Source organism: Helianthus annuus, chromosome 14 (genome assembly GCF_002127325.2).
Source record: "Helianthus annuus cultivar XRQ/B chromosome 14, HanXRQr2.0-SUNRISE, whole genome shotgun sequence".
NCBI classification, from domain to species: domain Eukaryota; kingdom Viridiplantae; phylum Streptophyta; class Magnoliopsida; order Asterales; family Asteraceae; genus Helianthus; species Helianthus annuus.
This window is the reverse complement of record NC_035446.2, coordinates 151,356,670-151,368,196: the sequence shown is the minus strand read 5'-3', so window position 1 is coordinate 151,368,196 and position 11,527 is coordinate 151,356,670. Positions and strand designations below refer to the sequence as shown.

Sequence of the window (11,527 nt, the reverse complement as noted above, 5' to 3'; positions counted from 1 at the left end):
GGTACACCCTATCAGGGACCAGATAGCTTCATGGCGTTGTTTAATCAACACGAGTGGTACCACACGCCACAGACATCACAACAGCCGCAACATCCGCGAGATCCCTCCGAGGATCCACGTTTCGTGGCAGTTACGCCACCACCTCCGCCACCGGTACAGCCAGTAATGCCTGATCCGCCAAGGCGTAGGAGGACAAATGCCCGTATGTCCACACGAGGAGGAGGGGATTTCCACTTCAGCACCCCTCGACACTCTAGTAGTAGCCACTACCCGCCACTACAAGAAGAAGGACCTTCAAGTCCTGTACAGGAGGCGAACTCCGCACCAGCTGCACTAGCTTCGCCACCATTTGGGTATAACCACCCAATACCTGCATACATGGGTCCGTCGGCTTACAACCCGTTCGAACCGTCATCGCAAGCACATTACAACTACAACTATGAGCGCGACCCATATGTGGTAGCGGCTAGGTATAATGCTCGCTATCCCGACGGAGCTCATGGAAACATGGGGGTACCGGACTACTCAGCTCATGGGTACCCAGCACCTCCCAGACCTCCAGTTCCGCAACAGGCGCCACAACCACGTTTCTCTCCTCCTGAACAAGAAGAAATACTCCACCGTTTAAGCCGTGTGGAAAGAGACTTCGAGGAAGAACGTAAGAGCCACCGAGGATTCCTCAAGGACTTAGCAAACCTACTGAAGGGCAAGAAGAAGAAACGTGACCATTAGTCCTTATGTATGTTCTAATGTAATGTTTATTTTAAATAAGTCCCTGCGTGGACGTTTGTCGTATTTCAGTCCCTACGTGGACTTATCTTTAGTCCCATGCGTGGACACTTATTATTTATTAGTCCCTGCGTGGACTTGTCGCTTATTTTAAACCTCTATGTAGGTATGTACTATTTAAAAGTCCCGTTTAGGGCGGTGTGTAATCGTATTAACATTATGGAATGTTATATTATGAATTTCATTTTGTTATTACTATATATGAAATAAATCAAAAATCATTCCTTTTAATTTGATCTGCCTAAATAAAGAATCTTCAGAGTGAAACCTAGCCAGGTGTCTTTTAAGATCCGGCCAAGATGGTAAGACCTAATTAAAAGATTCAGATCCACTGTTAACCTCTGTAAGCATGTTAACAATCATGGCAGATGTGATTCGTTAAAATTACACACGCCATTCTTATGCAAGAGTCCTCTAAAAGGATTCCAAAGCCCAAATTAATGATATAGTAAATCATGGGTTAAATCATCAATGAAGATGATCACTCGCTTAAACATCCATTAGCGATATAGCGCCTACGGGCCGAACTATCAAACATCCGTTAGTGATGTAATGCCTACGGGCCATACATATTGTCATAATAAGGCAAAAGACAGTGGTGGTTTAGGACTCCCTGTCAGAAGGAGTAAAAGGACTACGGTTCAAACCTTCATACCTTGATTCTCTGAAATCTCGGCTAATATTATAATAACGTCCTCGTGACTAGGCTTTTATGCCACTAGCAATATTAATTGTGATTAGGATAAGTATGTTCAAATCCTAAATATAAAGTGAGTAACAAATTAACCGGATATGGTCTTCGTTACCATGGTTAATGAATTGCCATAAAAGACAATTCAATAATAAACTCCTAAATAGAATTTTCATTATCTTCTGCAGCAGATACAAGCTACTATGGCGAATCCTAATGGAGGAAATAGTCATACAAATGAAGATGATTATGATAATGCCCAAATAAATCTAACGGGCGCTCAACTCAAGACTCTTGTCGACAACGCTGTGCAAGCAGCTCTGGATCGACAATATACAGAATCTCGAAGCAGAACTGTTTCCAAACCACCATCAAAGCCAAAGACACACTCAAAATCCCTCAGCAAACCACCGTCCAAATCCAAGAAGGACGACGATAACCACTCGTCCAAGCCCAAGAAGGACGACGACAATCACTCGTCAAACGAAAATAGTGTTCGTCGTGAAAGGGAGTATACTGATGCTTCCCGTGCCAGGGGCTGCACATACAAGTACTTTGTGTCTTGTAAACCCCGAGACTTTACGGGGGAGAAGGGTGCCGTCGAATGTATGACATGGCTGGATGAGATGGACACTGTGGTGGACATCAGTGGCTGTGCGGAAAGGGATGTAGTGAAGTTTGTGTCGCAGTCGTTTAAGGGCGAGGCCCTAGCTTGGTGGAGGGCGCTGGTTCAGGCCTCGGTAAAAGCTGTGCTTTACAGCATGACGTGGGAGGAATTCGTTTCTCTCATCAAAGAAAATTACTGCCCTCATCATGAGGTGGAGAAGATAGAGTCCGATTTTGTGTCATTGGTGATGACAAATCTGGACTGCCAGGCCTACTTAACGAGCTTCAACACGATGTCTCGATTGGTTCATATCTAGTCACCCCGGAACCAAGGAGGATTGCTCGTTTTATCGGGGGGTTAGAACCCGCGATAAAGGCTAGTGTGAAGGCCTCTCGGCTAACGACCTTCAGGTCTGTGACTGACCTCTCTTTGTCCCTCACAATGGACGCGGTCCGACTGAGATCACAGAGGAACAAAGAGGCCGAAAAGAGGAAGCGTGAGAATGATACCTCGCGAAGGTCGGGAAAGAAGCACCGTGGGAACGGTGATGGCAAGAGAGGAACAGAGTCGAGAAAAGAAGGGCAACAAACCGGAGAGAAGCCCAAGTGCAAGAACTGCCAAAAATTCCACTTTGGGAAATGCAGGTTTGGGCCGAACTCACAGTCCCAGTCAAAGACGCATACTTGTGGACTGTGCAAGTCCAAAGACCACAAGACTGTGGACTGTAAGAAGATTAAAGACGCGACCTGCTACAACTGTAGTGAGAAGGGGCACATCAGGAGCAACTGCCCCAAGCTCGCCAAGAAGACCGAGGAAACCAAAAAGAATAACGCTAGAGTCTTCAAAATGGATGTGAAGGAAGCGTTGCAGGACGACAACGTAATCACAGGTACTTTTCTCGTGAATAATATCTTTGCAAGAGTACTTTTCGATTCAGGCGCTGATAAATCCTTTGTAGACCAAAAATTTTGCAAATTGCTGAACATGCCTATCAAAACCCTAAATGTGAAATACGAAGTAGAGCTAGCAGACGGCACTGTAGAAACCGTCTCCACTATATTAGAGGGATGTATGATATCCATTAAGAACCATTCTTTTCCTCTATCTCTACTTCCCTTTAATCTAGCTGGTTTTGACATCGTTCTGGGCATGGACTGGTTGTCACACAACCAGGCCCAGATCGTCTGCAATAGAAAACAAATTGTGCTAAAGACCCCGACTGGTGAATCGCTCACCATTCGAGGGGATACGCAGTATGGACTGCCCGAGAACGTAACTATGCTCAAAGCTTCAAGATGCTTAAAAAGAGGCTGTGTCATCTACATGGCACAGGTGATTGTAGACGAGCCCAAACCGAAGATAGAGGACATTCCTGTCATTTCGGAGTATCCAGAAGTTTTCCCCGAAGACCTACCTGGGTTGCCACCAGATAGGCAAGTGGAATTCAGAATAGATATCATCCCTGGAGCAGCTCCCATTGCTAGAGCACCCTACAGGCTAGCACCGACTGAAATGAAGGAATTGAGGACCCAGCTAGATGAACTGTTAGCAAAAGGTTTCATCAAGCCTAGTTCGTCTCCCTGGGGAGCACCTGTCCTGTTTGTGAAAAAGAAGGACGGATCGATGCGTCTGTGCATCGATTATCGTGAACTTAATAAAGTCACGATAAAGAATAGATACCCATTGCCAAGGATCGACGATTTGTTTGATCAATTGCAAGGGGCTAGCTATTTCTCGAAGATCGACTTAAGGTCGGGCTACCATCAGCTGAAGGTCCGAGATGAAGACGTACACAAAACAGCATTTAGGACTCGCTACGGTCACTACGAGTTCCTAGTGATGCCTTTTGGGCTCACAAATGCACCGGCTGCGTTCATGGATCTCATGAATCGCGTCTGTAAGCCGTACTTGGACAAATTCGTCATCGTATTCATCGACGACATTCTTATCTATTCAAAGAACGAAGCTGACCATGAGAAACACCTACGATGTATCCTTAAATTGCTGCATCGTGAGAAACTCTATGCCAAATTCTCTAAATGTGAATTCTGGCTATGAGAAGTCCAATTTCTTGGACATGTCGTAAGTGAGTGTGGTATCCAGGTGGATCCCGCTAAGGTAGAGGCGGTCATGAATTGGCAAGAGCCAAAGACGCCCACAGAGATCCGTAGTTTCCTGGGATTGGCAGGATACTACAGGAGATTCTTTGAAAATTTCTCAAGGATTGCTGCGCCCTTAACTTCTCTAACCAAGAAGAAGGAAAAGTTTATTTGGGGCCCTAAGCAGCAAGAATCCTTTGAGATTTTGAAACAAAGGTTGAGCAACGCTCCTGTGTTGACACTGCCGGAAGGTACCGAAGAGTTCGTAGTCTACTGCGACGCGTCACACACTGGCATGGGGTGCGTGCTCATGCAGAAAGGCAAAGTGATTGCCTATGCTTCAAGACAGTTAAAGGTGCACGAAAAGAATTACACCACCCATGACTTGGAGCTGGGTGCCGTTGTATTCGCACTAAAACTGTGGAGGCATTATCTATACGGAATCAAGTTTGTGATCTATTCAGATCACAAAAGCCTTCAACATCTGTTCAACCAGAAGGAGCTAAACATGAGGCAACGCCGTTGGATGGAGACCTTAAACGATTACGATTGTGAGATTAGATACCATCCCGGCAAGGCGAATGTAGTCGCCGATGCCCTGAGCCGGAAAGAAAGGATGAAACCCATCCGAATCAATGCTAGGAGAATGGAAGTAAAGAATAACTTGATTGAAAAGATATTAGCTGCACAGCGAGAGGCTGTGTTGGAAGCTAATTATCATAAGGAGAAGTTAGGAGTAACTGAGGAGCAGTTAACTCTTCACAAGGATGGACTTTTGAGATTGAATGGGCGGATATGGGTTCCTATTTATGGAGGACTAAGAGATGTTATCCTCCAGGAAGCCCATAGTTCCAAATATTCTGTCCATCCTGGAACAGACAAAATGTATCAGGATTTAAAGACAAACTATTGGTGGATAGGCTTGAAAAAGTTTGTAGCCGCTTATGTAGCCAAATGCTTGACTTGTGCGCAAGTCAAGGCTGAGCATCAAAAGCCACCTGGCTTGCTACAACAGCCTGAACTTCCTGAATGGAAATGGGAGTGTGTAACTATGGATTTTATCACCAAGTTACCAAAAACGAGCAAAGGAAACGACACAATATGGGTTATAGTCGATCGACTGACTAAGTCAGCTCATTTCTTACCCATCAAGGAGACTTATAGCTCCGATACATTGGCCCAGTTATATGTTGATAAGATTGTCGCCTTGCATGGTATACCTGTGTCTATTATCTCTGATCGAGATACTAGATACACGTCTCATTTCTGGAAGAGTTTCCAACAATCTTTGGGCACACGTTTGAACTTTAGTACGGCTTACCATCCTCAGACAGACGGCCAGAGTGAGCGTACTATTCAAACGTTAGAAGACATGCTGCGAGCATGTGCTATCGATTTAGGTGGTAGTTGGGATAAGAACCTACCCTTAATCGAATTCTCCTACAACAATAGCTACCATACCAGCATAAAGGCTGCGCCTTTCGAGGCATTATACGGTAGGAAGTGTAGATCGCCTGTTTGTTGGGCGGAAGTGGGAGAGGTCCAATTATCAGGACCAGAGATAGTTTTCGAGACAACGGACAAGATTGTCCAGATTCGGGAACGTCTCAAAGCTGCCCGTGATAGGCAGAAAAGCTACGCTGATCCAAAGCGTAAGGATTTTCACTTCGAGGTAGGTGAAAAAGTGCTACTAAAAGTATCACCCTGGAAGGGGGTGATGCGCTTCGGTAAGAAGGGTAAACTAAGCCCGCGATACATAGGACCTTTTGAGGTTATCGAACGTGTCGGGTCAGTTGCCTATAAGTTGAACTTACCGGAAGAGCTCAATGGAATTCATAATGTGTTCCACATCTGCAATCTAAAGAAGTGCTTCGCTGATGAATCATTAGTGATCCCACGCACAGATGTGCATATAGATGAGAGCTTAAAGTTTGTGGAGAAGCCTTTGTCGATTGAAGACCGACAGGTGAAAAAGCTCCGAAGAAAACATGTGCCGATAGTTAAGGTTAAATGGGATGCCCGGAGAGGTCCCGAATTCACGTGGGAAGTTGAATCCACGATGAAAGAGAAATATCCCTATTTGTTTGATTAAATCTCGGGTCGAGATTTATTTTAAGGGGGTGAGGATGTAACACCTCGAAATTTTGTGTCCAATAATGTATTGACACGTGTCTTGAGTTTACACGTGGCATTTAATATTAAATAAAGGACTAATGTTGACAAACCTTGAAAGTATGTAAATTCGAGGGTTATAAATGTCAAACAAGGGTACGTATACGGTATAGCAACCCTAAACGATGCTAGTACCATCAAACGAATAAATCATGGATCGTACGGAAGCGAAACGCAGAAGAAAGTGAGAGATTACAAGCTACAGGGGTTAACTGTGTCAACATGTTTAATTATACCTCTGAGTGACCCTTTGAGGTACCCGAGGCTTTGTAACAGTAAAATACGCTCACTAGAATATACTGTATAAATTCCGCGAAGTTCCGTTTTAAAACGAGAAAGTTATGATCAAATTCGTACGAGAAGGGTTAAAAGCGTCAACAACGAAAGTTAAGGCTTTCCGAATAATTAACAAGATAACCGGGGACTTAACAGTGCGGGTAAATAACACGAGGCCCTTAGTTGTAAATAATCGAGGGCCAAATCGCAAAGTTACCCCTTCAAACCCGAAAGGTCAGGTTATTAATTACCAAAGATTTCGTTACTAATTACAAGATTTTGTTAATCATTACAAAAAGATTGAAAAAGATTTAAAAACAACCTTTACGGACCGCAAGGGTCCTGCCTTACGGACCGTAAAGGGGTGAATGATTAAGCTTGTCTCCGCCACAGGCTTACGGACCGCAAGGCCCAAGCCATACGGTTCGTAAGCGATGCCCAGCGACAGAAAGTTGGATGTTGGCTGTTTAAAGCGGTAAAACATTTAAGAATGGGTTTCCCAGAGGTATGGGCGTCCCCTACTCGACCCATAGCACCTTAGGACACCTGCCATTCATCCATACTCATTTGTAGTATGTGTTGTAATGATCTAGAGGCAAGTTGTGTACTATAAATAGGCCTATTGTATGCATAAGTTCATCACACCTCAAAACACATTCTCTTGATCATCTCTGGAGCTTCCAAGCTTTATTCTATCATCCTAAATCGTGCTCAAACTTCTGTAAGTTGTTTAAAACGTTTGTGGTTTAGTTTTACTTAGTAATATAGCTAAAAATCAAACCGTCGTAATTACGGTTTGACTTCGAGATTAGTCTACAATGGCTCAGTCATATCTCGAATCAAAAGTAGTTATGTGTTGGTATTTATGTGGGTAATAAACCTCTAAAAGGGTTCCCCCTGATCACCACTCTAACTAGTTCAAATATCGAGTCAAACGTATGCTTAAAAAGTCAACAGAAAGCCGTTTTGCAATTTTGTACATAATCTGTAATGTATATGCTATGAAACCTGTTTTGATGGTCATAAAACATGATAATAAGTATATAAACTCGTCTAAGCATGTTTGATCCGACCGTTTGCTATATTGACCCGGTTCGAAACCGAATGTCGCAAAAGTTTGACTTTTGCTTTGACTTCAGTTCTGACCCGTTTTAGTACAATGTAGATATGCTTTAGGACTCTCTTAGGACCAGGTCACGTGATGGTATCACCCTCTGTGACCGGTTCGTTGTTTGTCCGAGTCTTTTACGCATTTCCGTTAATTACTTAAAAGTTGACCGTAACGCCCTTTTTAAAATAAAACGAGTATTTCGGACACGTGAAGGGACCATAACCTTGCTTACTAAATTCTAAGCATGTCCCTAAAATTTCACGCCAATCCGAGGTCTAGAATGGGAGTTATGCTAAATAGCGCATTTATAAGAAACTTTTGTAATAAACGGCGCAATTAGCATAACGCCTACCTAAACCAAGATTTCGTCACCAAAACTTTTACCCACTGTAGTAAAATAATATTTTGGGATTTTTTTAAAGATTTTTAATTAATTTTAACCTGCTCATAACCTACGGTTATGGCTACGGTTCGGTAAATACCGAATATACCCTTTTCGGCCAAAACTTGAGTTCTACAAGGTCTTTTGACCCGATTCCAGTTGCTACTGATTTTAAATAATAAATAAGATATTTTAGACTTACTAAACTAATCGGGAAACTCAGGTTTCCTGTAGAACTCAGAAAGCCCTCTAAAAGTCTTTAAAATGACCGAAAAACCCCTACGGGGCGTATAATGAACAAGAACTCGTTACGGGCATTATGGAAGGTATCCTACTGATACCACAACCTCTTTAAAGTATATTGACTTAGGAAAACAGTGTAGGACTCCTACGGTTACCCGTTGCGCCTATTGCGCGCACGGTTCGGCTTATGTAACTAGTTTACATAAATTAGCCGATACGGGTCAAACCATATCATTTTGACCCCAAGATTCAGAGTGTGAATATTAAACCCGTATAAAACAAGTCTCCGAACTTGTTGGGTCAGAATCACATTCCATTCTCGGTTTTCGCCTTTCACGCGATTAAACCGTATCTATCCCTCGAAACTAACCGGTCTGGGCTACGGCTAATATAAAGACCCGTTAGGATTCTAATAGGTTATTTTAAAACCTTCGTTCCAGATTAGGAGCCCCAGTAAAAGATATCTGTGATTTAACCGATTAAGGACAATACTTGCAAAGGTAAATACTTTTAACTTATTTTCCCTTATACGGGCTTGGGTTACGGTATATAAAATACCGCTTGATTGAGCATCAAATCTTCCATCGCTTAGGTGGTTAATTGAATAATTTGATCGGCTCATTTAAACAGTCTTGTTACTTAAAAGCCTTTGGGGGGTTAATGACCATGTCCCGGATATCCTTGGCATCATTCGAAGAAATGGCCACGACCTTGACAGTCGGGTGTAGGCGTACACCCGGTATTATGTCTATACTATTAAAAGACGTAGCCGATGGTTTACCCACCTCGGTTTTACGCAATGTGGTGTGTCTATTGATCTTTAACCCGGGATAGATCCGGGCTACTGAACGCAAAGAAGGAACATGTAAATCGTTCACAAGATTATAATTTTAAATAATTCTCCCAAGTTATAAAAGAATTTGTGCCTCGTGCATTCAAATCAATTTTAATAAACATTTTACAAAAGAGTCGGTTGAATGTATTTACCAGTGTAAACTGACGTATTTTCCCCAAAAAGATTAAGTGCAGGTACTACACGTAATCGGCTGGCAATAGCTCCTTAGCATCTTAAGAAGTCTCGCAAGCTTGATGTCTTATCTGTTGAACAACATTTTCATTTATTTTGATCCCTCCTGTGGATACTATTCAACTATATGTGATACAATCGATATTACAATAAATGGTTGAATAATATTTATCTTTATGCTTCCGCTGTGCATTTATATATTGTGGTTTGACTATATTGTTGCCAACTACGTCACGATAATCCCCCACCAGGCCCACCGGTGATACACGTGGAAATCGGGGTGTGACACAATGTAAGTGTCACCGTACCGGTTGAATCTTGAACCCGAATTGGTATTTTAAACCTTAAAAGCGTATTTAAATAATTAAAAAACATAGACAAATAGATAATATAAACGACGTACATTGTTGAATCAACAATAATAGAATTTTGAATAACAAACACTTTACCTGGACAGCGGGAAAAATTCTTTTCCTTGACAATCCTTGTTGGAACATTGATACACCTTCTCATCTCTAACATCACTTGTTCCATCTTCCTTATCATAAATTTCAAACTTTTGCTCAAGTTTGGACTTGCAATGGTTACACCCATCATAATACCACATCTTATCAGAAACGATTGCTACGATAGTTCCAACAATAACCACTTTCTTTGGCTGTTTAAAGAATTAAAGAAATAAAAGTTCATTAAAATTTTGAAAATAGTTGAAATATAAAACATCAAATGTTAAGAAAAACCTCTATGATTGAGCCAAGATAAGCAATTGGTGAAAAAACATCATTGTTTAAAAATTCATCTTCCACAGAACACATCATATATGACCCAGCATGGCTACTTGACTCGGTTGAAGCAGCAAGTTTTGAAAGAAACCTATAAAAATTTTTGAAGAAACCAAAATGTGTAATTAACAAAAAATACAAACAAAACGTAAAGTTGATACAATTATAAAAATATAAATAAATAATCAGACTCACTTTTCCTTGAACGATAGCATCTCATCAAAATTGTCGTTAATGAAAAGCCGTGAACCATCAAAATTATTAGAAATCCCCCATTTACCTATTTTTAGGTAAAAATAAATTAAACAATCAATCAGATATATATAAAGGAAGAACATCTATCTATATTGTATGGTATAAATTGTGTAATTGATAAAATACCTTTGTATGTCTTAACAACACCAAAATGGACAGCAACGACAACATGTGCTTCACGATTTTTACTAACCATGTAAGAATACATGTCCTTAGCGTAATCATCCCAAAGAGTTAAATCGATCTGAACATCTCTACAATAGCATATAAGAAAAAAACATAAGTTTAACAAAATTTTATAAAAATTCCCATTTACTACACTTTTCCACAAACGTGTGATAGTAAAAAGATAGCTTCTGATTGTTAGGAACAATCTTGAACGATGCAGTGTTCGCAGCAAGAGATGGCCGTTTTATGATAAGGCATTCATCGACATTTAGATGTCTCTCAAACTTTGGAAATAGCTTATGTAAGCAAAAAGCTTGAATCTTGGTACCCTGAGGGTAAATAAATAATAATACGCAAAGGAAATGTTAAAATGAACTCACAATCAATATAATTAAACGAAAAAAGATTTATGGTATTGTAAATATGTAACAAACATAATACAAATAACAAAACGAAATAAATCAAAAAATTACCATTTCATCCATCAGTATCATATCAATACGATACGTCTATCTTTCATTACCTCTCATCTTCTTTCTCCACAAACTAACAATCTTCACCTTGATAGCATAGTTTGTACTAAGAGCATCGATATCGTTCAGCAAGGTGATGTCACCTTGGTTTTCCATTGTAGCTATGAAGACAACAAAAAAAATTAATAGATTGTGGAAAACAAAATAATATGACTTTAAAAACAAACATAGTTTACCTATCCAATGTACATTAACCAAAGAGAGGTTGTTTTTTTAAATGGAATAATGATTGAAGAACAAATGATCTTTTTATATAAAATTAGAAAAGATAATATTTTTAGTAATATATGATGAAAAATTCAAATCACAAAAAAACATTTTTAAAAATACCCTAATTAAGGAAACTGTATAGTTTTTAATTAGATAAAACAAATTAACATAAATACAAATTT

General features: G+C 40.7%; 1 protein-coding gene across 1 annotated transcript; it reads right to left on the bottom strand.

Moving 5' to 3' along the window:
- Positions 1 to 9,547: 9,547 nt before the first annotated feature.
- On the bottom strand, positions 9,548 to 10,682 carry LOC110906079. The gene is made up of 5 exons (XM_022151392.2): positions 10,561 to 10,682; positions 10,375 to 10,459; positions 10,138 to 10,270; positions 9,847 to 10,055; positions 9,548 to 9,740 (listed from the first exon to the last, which is right to left on the bottom strand). The coding sequence occupies exons 1-5, from the start codon at positions 10,640 to 10,642 to the stop codon at positions 9,629 to 9,631; spliced, it is 621 nt and encodes a 206-aa protein (XP_022007084.1). The 5' UTR covers positions 10,643 to 10,682; the 3' UTR covers positions 9,548 to 9,628.
- Positions 10,683 to 11,527: the final 845 nt, after the last annotated feature.

Coding starts and splice junctions, on each gene's coding strand:
- LOC110906079 (XM_022151392.2), bottom strand. CDS start 10,642: ATGTATTCTTACATGGTTAGTAAAAATCGTGAAGCACATGTTGTCGTT. Junction 10,460..10,560: donor TGTTGTTAAGACATACAAAG/GTATTTTATCAA, acceptor ACCTAAAAATAG/GTAAATGGGGGATTTCTAAT. Junction 10,271..10,374: donor ATGCTATCGTTCAAGGAAAA/GTGAGTCTGATT, acceptor AAATTTTTATAG/GTTTCTTTCAAAACTTGCTG.